This window comes from Candoia aspera, chromosome 4, assembly GCF_035149785.1.
Source record: "Candoia aspera isolate rCanAsp1 chromosome 4, rCanAsp1.hap2, whole genome shotgun sequence".
NCBI classification, from domain to species: domain Eukaryota; kingdom Metazoa; phylum Chordata; class Lepidosauria; order Squamata; family Boidae; genus Candoia; species Candoia aspera.
Genome location: NC_086156.1, coordinates 102,470,513 through 102,484,172, shown reverse-complemented (window position 1 = coordinate 102,484,172; position 13,660 = coordinate 102,470,513). Strand labels below are relative to the sequence as shown.

General features: G+C 50.4%; 1 protein-coding gene across 2 annotated transcripts; it reads right to left on the bottom strand.

The window, feature by feature from the left end:
- On the bottom strand, nt 1-13,589 carry RNF40 (ring finger protein 40). Of its 2 annotated transcripts, none has more exons than XM_063301398.1 (20): nt 13,440-13,589; nt 12,213-12,402; nt 11,057-11,224; nt 10,622-10,751; nt 10,051-10,284; nt 8,747-8,868; nt 8,511-8,657; nt 7,425-7,499; nt 7,190-7,309; nt 5,977-6,156; nt 5,681-5,816; nt 4,778-4,899; nt 3,860-4,365; nt 2,901-3,018; nt 2,322-2,471; nt 1,717-1,929; nt 1,452-1,577; nt 1,071-1,211; nt 848-949; nt 1-732 (listed from the first exon to the last, which is right to left on the bottom strand). In XM_063301398.1, the coding sequence occupies exons 2-20, from the start codon at nt 12,342-12,344 to the stop codon at nt 556-558; spliced, it is 3,099 nt and encodes a 1,032-aa protein (XP_063157468.1). In that variant the 5' UTR covers nt 12,345-12,402; nt 13,440-13,589; the 3' UTR covers nt 1-555. The 2 variants fall into 2 exon arrangements, with proteins under 2 accessions (XP_063157468.1, XP_063157469.1); XM_063301399.1 differs by having other exon boundaries at nt 12,213-12,408; nt 13,447-13,560.
- Between the last annotated feature and the right edge of the window lie 71 nt (nt 13,590-13,660).

Sequence of the window (13,660 nt, the reverse complement as noted above, 5' to 3'; positions counted from 1 at the left end):
GAGGAACAGAGAGGAATCTTGCAGGAGCAGACCACCCCCTACATTTATTTCCAAAAACACTCAAGCAGTTCTTGAAATTCTTAAAAAATAGGAATGCCATTTTCAAGAGAGGGCATTAGAGCTGCATGACTGCTGCCAGCAGCCAGTGATGGCGGATCCTGGGTTAAGTTTGTAAAATGCTAGGAGAGAAACCACCGGATCCCAAGGCAAGTTGGAGAGCCTCTTCAGGAAAGGCTGAAAGGAAGAAGAGCAATGGAGCAAGTTCTTCGGGATCCAGGCAAAGGATCCAGTGATACCCAAAGGAAAACCTATGAGCAGGCTCAGGAAGGGCACCCAGCAGGGAGAAGCGAGGGGGGCATTTCAGGGATAGGGATCCCCCTAAACAGGGACCTCAGGAAGTACCTTAGACAGCTGCGAAGGGATCCCCAGACTGGAGCCAAAGAAAAGGTGGGACAAGTCCTGGTGGATCTAAGGCTGGTCTTGATAAGGTAAGCCACGAGACCCCTGGGCAGTCCACGGGTGGGAGGGCAGGTCAGGGGAAACGGGGCCGGGGGCTCAGCTGATGTAGATCCGGTGAAAGTCATTGGCCCCAAAGGCAGCATTGCACTTGGGGCATTTCCGCTGGCGGGTGTCGTAGCGCGTCTTGACACAGTCGAAGCAGAAGACATGGAAGCACTTGGTGAGGACGGCGTCCTTCTTGCGCGTGTTGCAGCACGGACAGGTGAGCTTGGCCTGTGGATGGGTGCGGACAGTGGCGTGAGGGGCCAGGGTCTCCCAGGCCGGCCTTTCTCAGAACAGCTTCCCTTAGTTTACCAGCCCAGTTTCTCCTGCCGGTCCCTCCTCTCACCTTGTACTCCTTGATCTCCTCCTGTAAGATCTCATCAGCATCTGCATATACCTCCACTTTGCGTTGTTTCTCCAGTTTGCGCCGGATGCGAGATATGTCCTCCTGGGTAAAGCAGGCACATCCGTGAGTCCGGAGGGGGAGGAGGCACCGGGAGAAACCATGGCTCCCTGAAGACCCAACAGCCTGTTTCGCACATCATGGGCATCCCCCTCTTCCCTTGTACCTGAGCTCTTTTGAGGTTGAAGGACTCCTTCTCCTTGGCTGCCCGGTTCTCAGCCATGCAGGTCTGGATCTCCTTCAGCTTGGCCTGCACGTGCTCCAGCTGCACCTTCAGGTCCTCCGCCAGCTGGGCTGCCTCCACTGCCTGCAAGCAGAACGTGGCACCCAAGCGCCATCCGCACCACCGTCTACATGGTGCTGCCCCCCTCCCCTCCGGCTATGAATATTCCCCGTGACATCCCATCAATCAGATTCCCATTTCTGGGACTGGATAAGAGCTCTCTCTACTTTTTAAACATTAATTAGAGATTTTTATGGGAAGCAGTGGGTGCACCCAGGGCCCACGCGCACTTCCTAACTCGGCAGCCGCAGCCGGGCTCCTCACCTTCCTCTTGTTGAGCTCCAGAGCCTGGCTGCGCAAGGTGAGCTCCTTCTCCACGGTGCCCAGATTGCCCTGCAGAACTCGCTCTTTCTCCTCCAGCTTCTGCACCACCAAGAGCTGGGTGTCCACCTAAGGAAAGCAATCCGAGCCGCACCACTCAGCACATATTCCAGAAGCCCCCTTTCTCTGGTCTTCCCCACACTGAGTGGCCTCTCCGTTCATAGCTCTGACCCCCCAAACTGGAGGTGGGGGTGGGGAGGCAGCCCACCTGACTCTTGAGGGCCAGCACCTGCTCGGCCAGCTCTTCCTTCTCCTCCCGCAGGAGCTTGTGTATCTGGTTGGATTTGATGCGCTCCGACATCAGCTTGAAGTTGGCGTCGTCCTTCTCCCGCAGCTGCTGGTTTAGCCGCATGTTCTGCTCTTGCATGTCCTCAAAAGCTTGGCCCGTCACGTCCATCTCTGAGAGCAGAGCCTCTTCCTCCTGCCCCATAAAAAAACAGTAATAAAAGGAACAGGAGAGATGAGTTCTCCCAAGTCTCTCCCCCACCCCAGCCCTTACAGCAACCTCATAACCACGTTTTCTCCTTCTCATGAGCACACATGAAGCACAGGCCCCCAGCCCTGCTGGGAGGGGTCCAGAAGCACCTGGCCAGCCACGGCTTGCCTAGGTGGACTCCCGGACTGATCCAGAGGGCTCGTTCTTACCCACTCTAACCGCCGGGTCTCGAGCCTCGTCTCTCCGAACGTGGCCCTCCACAGCAACCAGTGGACCAAGTCAGCAGTGGGTCTCTGGGTACGGAAGGCTGGAGCCACCCCCAGAGCCCCCCGAGGCTCCCACTCTGGGCCACTGCTTCTGGCGGCGCAGAGGAATACCTGCTTGGTCGCTGCCAGCTTTTTCTGCAGATGCTCAATTTGTTCCTCGGCCAGCTTGATCTTGCGTAAGGCATCCTCATCAGCCATTTTCTTGCTCTCTTTCTTCTCCTTTTCCTCCAGCTCACGGATCCTCACCCGCAGCTCGTCCACCTGCCCGAAGAAAGGAGTCAAAGAAAGCAGGGGCCAACCCTTAGCTTGAGACCACCCTCCCCAGGACAGAATCCTTCCAAGTACATCCTGCAGGCCTAACTAAGATAACAAGCCCAGTTACAAATGCCGCAATGTTATTTACCCAGAAGACAGCCCAACCTTCTTTCAGGAGCTGGCTCTTCCCTGCATGAAGAAACCACGGCCATTCTCTTCTTTTAGTCACGTCGTCTTGCCCAGAACCAGTTCCTCAAATGCTGTATTATGGCATTCAAGTGTATGAAGCTAGGGCAGCCTCTAATGGGGCTGAGCTTAGCAGGCCCAAGCACTGGAGTGATATACAGGTCCAGGTCTCCTATGGTAAGAGGCTGGCGGAAGAACTGGAACTCTGGGAAGACGCACATCTCCCTGCAGGCCACCCCCTCATCTCACCTCAGCTTTGGTCTTCTTCTCAGCTGCCATGAGCTGCACTTTGTCCCGCTGTTCCTTGGGTGCTGACTTGTACATGTCCAAGAGAAGCTTCATCTCCTTCTGGCTCTCCTGAGCCTTTCTGGGAAAGGAAACAGAATCCACGTGAAGAGGCGGCCCTTTACAAATGAGGGACCGTCTCGTTCGTTCCTTGACTGCCAACCACTGGATAGCAAGTTCTAGCTTTCCCTGGGGTCTAAGAAGCCTATCAAAGCTATGGGTTGCAAGAGGAAGGGGATCTCTTATGAAATAGCAAGACGAGATCAATTATTATAGTCTCCTGCAGAGAGTAAGGAAGATGGCCTTGATAGAAATATGCAGGAATTGTTAGCTAGGCAAAAGGGACTGAAGCATTTTTTTTTGCCCAGAACAGTGAGACGGCATTTGGAAGCAGCTCAGGCAGACACCTCCTAATTCACTGAACTAGGAGGAGGAGGTACAGCACAATCAGACCCACAAGACTCTGCTCTTGCAGCCAGTCTCAATAAAAGTAGTTCTAGCCTTCCTGTGGAGTTGATTTCCTGGTCTGGTTTACCTAGTGGAGCCAATACCTCCTGACAATTTGTTCCTTGTAATAATCCTTCTTCCTGGGCCAATCATCAAGGAATCTTTGTTGAGACTCTAGGCTTCCTTGGCAACATTCACAATATGCAGAAAAGCCTCTGCGACCACAGCACCCTAGTTCTCCCCTGGTACGCATGGGTACATGGCAGCTCCACAGAAGATTGGCAGAGGTCCTTCCCAGGTGAGACTTTTCCCCTTCCCAGCCTAAAGGGTCTTCCAGACAGAACACACACAGCACGCTCTCACCCCATCTGTGTTCTAGGCAACATTCTCACCCTAGTTTCAAAAAAACACAACACAACACAACCCACTCAACTCTTCTACCCATCAGGCCAACCCTCCCTGTCCCCAAGGCTCACTTGAGTTCAGTTCGTAGCTGCTTGAGCAGATCTGAGTCTTTCTTCTTGGCATCTTCGTTACCCCCGCCACCTTTCTGCTTCTCCCGATCCCGTGAGGAGGAGGAGGAAGAGGAGGAGGAGGAGGAGGAAGCCTCTTTGTCACGATCCCGGGATCTCTCGCGGTCAACGCCCCGGTCTCCACCACGTCCTTTGGACCGCTCGGGCTCCTTGGCGCGGGGCGGTGGCGGTGGCTGAGGAGTGGGAGGCTGGGGGGCAGAGGTCTCCTCTTCTTCCTTTTTCACGCCCTCCGTGTTCCCAAGCAGCTGAGGAGACACCACCTCTTCCTTGGGCTCCTTCTTCACTTGCACCTCCCTGAGTTCCTTCTTGACTTCAGAGGGGGCCGTTTCCTCCTCCTCTTTAAGAGGAGCTACCCCAGGGGGCCCCAGTGGCCCCCCAGAGTCTTCATGTCCTGGGGCTGGGGGTATAGCAGCCAAACCAGAAGGAAACCCACTCTGCTGCATGCGAACCTGAGGAAAGGACAAACCGACAGGCACTTTAGGAGAAGGTGGCAGCCCAGCCTGCTTACAGACACCCCGTCTGATTTCTTTTTCCACCAGGAGACTAGGCAGAGGATAGGACCGACGGCAAAAGAAGAGAGATGAACCGGAAGCATCAGCAGAGGAGAGCACCACGGCTGGCAGGAAACTGCTACAGTCCCAAGTACACCCACAGGAAAGCCTGCCAGATTTTATGTTCATAGTCAAAACACATTTGAGCATCGATTCCTTTTTCAATGAAAAGAAAAGAACATCAAGATTCCTGGCTCTCAAGCAGAACCATGTTCTTCCCGAGGGCCCAAACCCAAACCAGGCAGAAGGGGTGAAATCCCCCCCACCCGACGCCCAGGCCTCCTTCAGCCATTCCCCCTTGGAGACCCACCTTGTTGATCTCGGCCTGCACCTCCCGCAGTTTGCGCTTATACCGTTGCACATCTCCCTTCAGCTGATGGTTATGGTTCTGGAGGCTGCTAATGAGGTGGCGCATCTCCCGGTTGATGGGACCTCGGATTCAAGAGGGGAGGCAGAGGGGGTAGAACAAGGGATTTAACACCCCGGCTCTCCCAGAGGTGTTCAGCATCTCTCCTCCTCATTTGTTATTTAACCTGTCATTCAGGAGCTCAAGATAATGCTCCTGCCTCCTGTCTTCTCCCACAACCACCACCCTGTGAGGTAGGTTGGGCCCAAAGTCCCCCAGGGAGCTTCTGGGGCTGAGGGAGGCCTAGATCCTGGGCCTCCCCCTCCTAGTCTAACACCTGAACCACTATGCCACACTAGCTCTAAAACCCCAAACATTTCTTTTAAAAGACTAATGGGAGCTCCAGCCCAACATTTCTTTATTATTAAAAGAATGTCTAAACCACCTCTTATTACAAAGAATCCCAAAGCAGGGTAGAATACCCAGAGAGACCTTTCAGAGTCATAACAATTAAAAATGGCTAAAACCATATTTTAAACAAACAATGAACAAACAAGCTGGAAGGATGATTTAAAAGAGACTCCACACAGGGGATAACCGGAGCCTTTCCAACAACGGGAACGTGGCAGGGAGAGATTCACTTTCTCGAGGGAGGAAAAAAAGGAGGAGGTGGAACCCAGAAAGTGCCCAGCAACACCAGGGACACCAGTTGGTGTCCCCTCCTTGAGGCCAGGAGTCAAAGACCTTGAAGGAGGAGGGAACGGCTGTCTCCTGGTAATGGACCGCAACAGGGCGGGTCTCCAGGGCAGGGAAACCACCCGTTAGGGCACCCCGGGCTCCTCTGGCAACGAGGACACACAGGCTCACCAGCTTGCTCGTTGGCTGCCAGGTTCTGCTCAAATTCGATGCGCAGCATCTCGTACTCCTTGCGCACCTGAGCCAGGGTGTCCTCCAGCTGGATCACCTCCGTCCGCAGCTTCTTCTGCACATTCAGCTCGTCGCTCTGTCGTCAAAGAAAGGGAAGCCACGTCAGCCCCGAGGAGGAGCCAACAGACGCACCCGAGAGGCCCCACTCTCCATAGCAGCACTGCGGCCCCTCAAGCTGCAACTAACGTCCTGAACGTGCGAACACCCCCAGCACCCCTCACGGGGGGGGGGCTCACCTCCATGTGCTCGATGTGGCGCAGGTGGCTGTTCTTGGTGGTGAGGAGCAGGGCCCGGGCCTCATCGAGCTGCGTTTTCACCTGCAGGCTCTCATTGTACAGCAGCGAGAACTGGGACTGCAACACTTTGTACTCCAGGGTCTCCTTCACAGCCTCTTCGGGAAGACTCCGCAGCGCCACCTGTATGGGCCAGGGGTGCAGAAGGGAAGCAAGCCAGGCGCAGGGTAGCGCTGACACATTATCCACAAAACAGTATTTCTCAACCTCAGCAACGTTAAGCTGTGTGGACTTCAACTCCCAGAATTCCCTAGCCAGCCACAGCTTAAACTTGCCAAGGCTAAGAAATACTACCACAGAAGAAAGGAATGTTCCCGCTCACTGGCCCAAACAGCCATGTAAGATTTTGTACCTAATCTTCAGCAACAGATTAACACTGGATAGCAAAATCAATCTGAGACCAGGGGCTAGCTGCTTGATCTTTGAGACGCTGCATACAAGCTACTGTAAAGGGTTCAGAGAGCTTGTGTGGGTTTATTTATTTATTTCTTGGAGGAAAATAGCTCATTTGGAATTAGTTGGGCAGGCAGCAAGGTATAGACTGGAGGCCCCCAGAGAAGGATGGCCTGAGACGTCACAGGTGTAGAAAAGGTAGCTGGCAGTAGAATATGGTGGGAGATACGGGCAGAATAGAATTGTCTCATCCTGCTGTACCACTCAGAAATGTTTTATCAGTGAGCGGAGTGTAACTGCCGTCGCAAAAGCACTGAATTAATAAGACTAAAAGAAGAATAGGGTTGAGGGTTTGAATTCTGTCTTTAAAGCAGGGATGGGTACACTGCAACCTGGCCCTCCTTTCCGCAACTCCTGTAGCTCCCCAAAATCACACAGCTAGACGCTGGCGGCAAGCCCTTGAGTTCACAGCAGGGTGATCCACTGCTACTTAAAACATACGCAGTAAAATCGGTACAGTAAGCTTCTGATGGGTTAATCTGCTGATTTTAACAAAAAAAAAAAAAGGTGACCTGATTCCAAATATTGCAAGAACAACAACTTAAAAAACCTGAATTCCAGCATTGTTCCCTTGGATGTCACTGAATGCTTCCTGCACCCCTCAGTAGCTAAAATGTTTTTAAAAGTGCAGGCTGAAAGGGCTGTGTTAGTTCTTCCCAGCTTACCCCTAGGGGGCGTTTTGATTTGATACCTATCCAAGTACCTTAAGCTTCTCATTCGTTCTAACAGCCTGCTGCATTTCTTGCTGCAGTTTCTCCAGCTCTGCCATGCGACTGTTGGCCAGTTCTTGATTCTCTTCCAGCTCTGCATTCAACATCTCAAACTGCAAGACAAACCCAAATTGAGTCAGCAAAAACTTGCACAGGGAGCGCTGCAAGAGCCAGGTCTTTCAAGATGCGTGGTGACAATTTACTTTCCAGTCATGTTCTCCTGCTTACCTTCTGCATGCTAAGGGTGATCTGGCCACCCTGGAACCCACCAGAACTGCCTGATGCATAGTAACCCGAATTCAGCTGCCAAAGAAGAGTGAGAATCAGTAACCTCTACAGCAAAATGGCAAACATATTGATACGCACACAGATAATGGTGTGAACAAAAACTTTCACAAGACATCTGTCCTTGCATAACGATGAAAGGTTAATTTGGCGCGCACAGAACTGCATTTTCTTAAATGTTTATGTATTTAAATGGGCCTCTGCAAAGCTAGCCACAGTTCTGGATTTCAATAGATTTTGCCTGCAATAGTAGAGATTTACTTATTTATCAAATGTATATGCCGTTCAGTTTCAAGACTCACAGAGGCTTTCAACATACTAAGACATAATTTAAAAATTCAATAACATTAATACATATTTGAATTATAATCCAAAAAAAGTAATGTTTTATTATAGTGTTAAAAGTGCAGTACTTAACTGTATCAAAAATTATAGTATCTGGCCACAAAATAGAGATATCCAAGTAGCGATAGCTTGATTAAAAAGTGCAAATCGCTGTCAAATTTGTTTAAGGTCCTCTATTACAGTGTTTCTCAACCTTAGCAACTTTAAGCTCTGTGGACTTCAGTTCCCAGAATTCCCTAGCCAGTCATGCTGGGTGGGGAATTCTGGGAGTTGAAGTCCACACAGCTTAAAGTTCCTGAAGTTGAGAAACCCTGCTCTATTATAATGGTGGGGAGGAGAAAATAAGCCCTTGCTGTCATTACAGGGGTGGGAGAAGCAAAACAGTCCTTGCCAGGTCAGGTTTATCTGACACTCTTGTTAAAAAGTGTGATCTAAACAGTCTTGCAACCTTTCCAAAATCCAAGAAATATCATCTTAGGCTTTCAAAGGTTGTTGGATCCATGAGGTCAGAGTCACAACTAAGAGATCTCTGTCTACTGAGTGAACAGATCCATCTTTCCCAAGGGGCAGGTGAGCTGATGTGGGGGAAGTGCTCCCTCCCTCCCTTGCCCAGCAGTTACAATTCCGTGAAGACAGGCAGCCCTCCAGCATGGAGAGGGAGGGCTGCCGAAAGGCCGTTCTTGCCTGCTCCAGCGCTTCTGCCAGGTGCTTGTTGATCTTCTGCTCCCGTTTGCGCAGCTTCTCTATGTCCCACTGCAGGTCCTCGATGGTGGTTTCCATTTCCAGCACTTTGGTCTCTGATGAAGTCACTTTGTCCTGCAGTTCTGTGTACTGAAAAAGAGGCAGATCTCGGAACTGCTCCTGCCCCAGCCAGCAGCAGCCACAAGGAGCCCCTGAGGATGATGGGGCAGGGAGCCTACCTCCAGTGAAATTTTATGGTGTTTCTCCTGCATCTGGGTGATTAGATCCTGCAGGTGCCGGTTCTCTCTCGTCAGTTCCTTGTTGAGGGCCTTCACAACTTCTTCCAGTTGGTCAAACTCCACTGCAGAGTTGAGACATCAGCAATCAGAACTTGGGCTTCCCAACTTTCTCGGCCACTTCCCCTGCGCCAAACTGCATTGGGGAATCAATGGCTCTTAGCCTCGAGGACAACAGGAGTGCCTCTGAAGGCCATCTGCTGGGAGACCGGCGGCCTTCCTTGTGCAGTTGACTGGCCACTGGGAGAACAGACTGCTGGACCAGATGGGCCAGGGATTGGACCCAGCAAGGCACTGCTTAGGTTCTTCCATACATCTGTTTTGCTTCCCCAGAAGACCCTTTTTCTGATGTTTCTTTGCTCTGAGCCACGAGCTCAAGCAACAAAACACCCAAGATAAGAACACTGCCCCAGACTGAGTTAAAAAGTCCTCTGAGGCCAAATTATTTTCTTCAATCCTTAATCTGGAAATACAGAACGGCCTCCCAGAATAACTGCAAATTGTCAGGTAACAGAAATGTTGTTAAAGTGTATTTTAAAAAGCAACCTCCCCCAAAGATAAAGCATATCATCAGCCAAAGCACAAGGAATCCCCTGCTGTGTGATCCTTCACATTAAATTAGAATTGAAGATTTGACAGACTGGAAAAAAAAATCTGAATTATTAAGGTTTTAGGAAAACAAATGTTTAATGCAGATTACAGATACGAAGTGGTATTTTTATAAGGCAGGGACACCTTAAAAGGTAGTAAGTAGAACTAGGCTAAAGTCTGACACACAACACTCTCTGTGAACATAGCCATAACTATACGTTCACTTTTGTAACTCTGTCAAGCCATCTCTTCTAACTGGGACCAGCACTCGCCCAGCTCTTCCAAAGTTTCCACTTTTAACATCCTCACGCATCAGTCTGGTGGAGTCATCCATACAAACGTTTTCTGTCTCAACTAACTCCACATAGTAGCTCACCTGCAAGATGTCTCCTGCTTGGAGAGGGGACAGAAAAAACGCACACCTGAACCAATTCTCCTCCCCGCAACCAAACCCTAGTAAATCACCTACCCGGAATGACAACATGCAATTCCCCTTTTTCCTCATTTCCTTCCCCGAGTTTTCCAAAACCCGAGGCCCCAGATCCTCCACTGTGGGAGCAATTTCAGAGACAGAGTGGGTAGCAAGAGGCTAAGCGTGCAGTCAAAAAGTTTCAAAGGGCCCCCCAGCCCAGATCTGAGGTGGGGCCTTGTCTCACCCCGAGCATGGATTTTCTGGCAGAGCTCCTCGGTGCGCCGGTGGATCTTGTCAGAAACCTCCACGATGCGGGAGACAGCAGCCTTGGAGAACTCCATGCGTTCCTGAAGCTGCAGCTCAATTTCTTCATTGCTGCTGCTGGCCAAGGTGGCCAAGAAGGAAAGGGAGGGCTCATTCAGCACGAGGTCCCCAGCCTTCCAGGGGGCGGGGGGCGTAACAGGGGACAGTACCGCCTCTGAATGGACCAAAAAACAAGAAAAGGGTCAGTGTTGTTGGCAGGAGGGAGAGGCCTTGATCCACTTCCACCATGTCTAGCCTAGTGGCCAAGGTGCTGGGCTAGCAAACGAGAGATCGTGAACTCTAGTCCTCTCTTAGGTAGGCATAAAAGCAGCTGGGGGACTTTGGGCCAGTCACTCTCTCTCAGCCCAATCTGCCTTTATGGAGTTGTTACTGGGGGGAAAACAGGAGGTGGGAGCATCAGATATGCACACTGCCTTCAGCTGACCAAAAATGAAGGCAAGATAAAACTTCTAATAAATAAAATGTTCCAGAACACAAGAACCTGGGCTTACCTCTCCTTTCAGAACTCTCTAAGAGAACAGCTTCCAGATCTGATCCTGGGATTTCCAATTTGGGCTCCTCTGGGGCCTGCCCACAATCTCCATCGTAACGTCTTAGGAGCACCTGCACTGTCTCATCTAGCTGTAGGAGGGGGGAAAAAAACCTCTGGAACTGAAGAAACAGAAACGAGTAGAGGATTTTGAGAGCACACAGAGAGAGCTGGGCATAGAGGGGGAAGGCAGCTTCCAGGCAGAGTACAAGCTATGGCGGCATCCTCTACTCTGATCCTGCCAAGCACAGAAAAAAACTAAGGAGCAACAACAACAACTTTACCTTTTGGACCCTAAAAATCCCGCTTAACCCTTGAAGGTTCCCCCGGTATCTGTAAACTCACGGATTAGAAGCTGAAAGGAAAAACAAGACGTCAGCCAGGAGGGCCCTCTGACCTGCTTCCAGTAGCGGTTGACAATCAAGAGAGTCGCATCGTCCGTGGCCTGCCTCTTCTCCAGCTTCTCTATGCGTTCGCGCAACTCATCCTCAAAGGCTTGCCGCTGCTCCAGCCGTTCTGCCAGCTTCTTATTCTTGAACTGAAGCACCTTCAGGTCCATCTCCTCCTGCAAGAGCAGCCAGCCTAAGTCACATCCAAGAATGAAATCCTCTCTAACCAACACTTCTGCTTTCCAACAATGGAGCCCACAAATCTATACCCCAATACCTGGTACTGTCTATAACTGTTGGAGTGTAACTTCCCTCATCCACTCCCAGCGGCCTTGCTGGCAAGGGATTATGGCAATTGCAGTCCAAGAGATCTAGAGAGCATCAGATTGGGATGACTACAAAGCACATTATAACTATGTCGTGATCATACTCAAACCTTCAACACAGCAAGAGTGAGGGATTACTGCCTGCATGTCTGCTTTTTCCTCATTTGCCTTTCCATCCTATTAGCGATATACTGAGAGCAAAGTCCTGAATCAAAACCAATCGCTTTTGCTCCTTAAGAATAAACGTGATTGACCAAATGAGACTGGAACATATTCAAGTAGGATAAACCCTAACCCACCAATTTTTTTTAACGTATCTGTCACAGATGCTACATAGGCATAAGACCTAAGATCTGATCTGGTTAATAACCCAGAAAACATAGTTGGAGGCTTAAGTCTATTTTGGTTCAGGAGACAGGTCAAAAAGCTGCCTCTCGATTATTAAAAGCATTGCAAGAGGGGGAGAGAGAGAGAGAGGGAGATCAGGAAAATCAGGACTGGCTTTTAGCAAGACTACTCTACACCAATATTTTAGATGCCACTAAAATAGATGGGCCTACATCCAGTTTCCAAGCAACATTCTAAACCTAGGGTTTTTCTGGCCTTGCTCTATAGTTTTTTTGTTTTGTTTCCTGGTATCTTGAATTCCCCTTTTATGAATACAGGGTATGTCTATTTATTTATTTTATTTATTAATTAAATTTCTCTGCCACCCATCTCGTGCACGACAACTCTATATGCGCAAGTGTTCTCAACATTTCTTTCTAATGCCGGATCCTAAAATAAATTGCTACAGACTCTACTATATCACTCTGCACTTAATCCCCAAATCCCTCACCGTAGAAGAGATGCCCCCAAGCCGGATAGGCTCAATCAGAGTAGTGGTGGTCTTCTCCTCCCGGTTGGCTTTCTTCTCAGGAGGCCCTGCCCCTCCATCTCCAGCGGCCCGCTTGCTCCCAGCTCCTGACATGGTGACTCTCAGCAGGGGGCCCAAACACAGGAATCAGGCAGCTGGCCAAGGAGACGCTCTTCAGCTAAAAAAGAAGGGGAAAAAGAAAAGGTTGTAGTTGCGCCAAAGCAAGACTAGAATGGTATTTAACGCAAAGAATGTCTAAACCACTGACCTAAACCTGGTCAGAAGAGACACAAAAAAAGAACGCTAGCAAGGTTCAGAAAAGGGCAGGTGAGAGCACAGACATCACAGGGCTTTTGATGGAAAATATGAACAAAAACCAGGATTCCAGCAACAGATTTTAAAGATTTGGGGGGTGGGGGGGCACCAGTACAAATCTAGGCAGCGTACAGCAACAAAAACAGAATTTCGAAGTCTTCAATAACGGAACAACCCAAAATCAACAAGAACAAAACCAGACAGTTGGGGTCCACCAACATATCCTACACCTCCCAGGATGAGCTCATCCCACATCCTGGCCCCAACAGCCAGGTCTTCAAAGCCTTCCTGAAGGCTACCAGGGTTGGGACCAGTCAAATGTCACGAGGGAGATCATTCCTCTGATGCTAAAACAGAAAAGGATAATTATTAAAAATGGCAAGACAGGAAGAACAACAAGGGTTTCCCAGCACAGACCTGCTACTTCTCCATCACAGTGTTTCTAAAAGAACAGCCAGAGGGTGGGTGCTGTCAAATACTCTAAGGATGGAGCACAAACTTGGGAATAGTGAAACAGAGAAGGAACAAGGGAAGCTGGAAGAAGGGAAAGGGATGGGGGCTTGGGTGGGATAAAAGGAATAGAAACAGCCAAGGACTGTCAAACTCTACCTCTTTGGGTTGCTTAAAAAAGAAAAAGACCGGCTGATTTTTGGTTGCCCTTTCTCCTAACGTTCCTATTTCCACCTAGAGTGACATTTCATAGAATGCTTTCCCCAAAGAAGCCCTCGTATCCACCACAAATTCCAGTATCAGTCACAACATGTATTGTAAAATACAGAATAGAAAGGGAAGGTCCGTTTGCAGAAAGGTAGGCAAGGCAGGAGACCTCAGTGAGGAGAGGAGAAACGGAGAGGGGCGAAAGGAAAGCCCCCGGTGAGGGAGCGGCTGCCCAACCACTCACCGGCCCAGACAGGTGTCCGTTTCCCCCATAGCATTCCGCTCGCTGCGACGCTTCCGACGACCAACGCCAGCGCAGCTACCGCGCATGCTCGCCCGAGCCTCTTCCCGGAGGCCCAATCCCCGCCTCCGGTCCCGAAAATGTCTTCGTCCTCGCTCTGTGCTCAGCAGACTGCGCAGACGCGGACGCCCGTGCTAGGCCGGCGACCTGTCTTCCT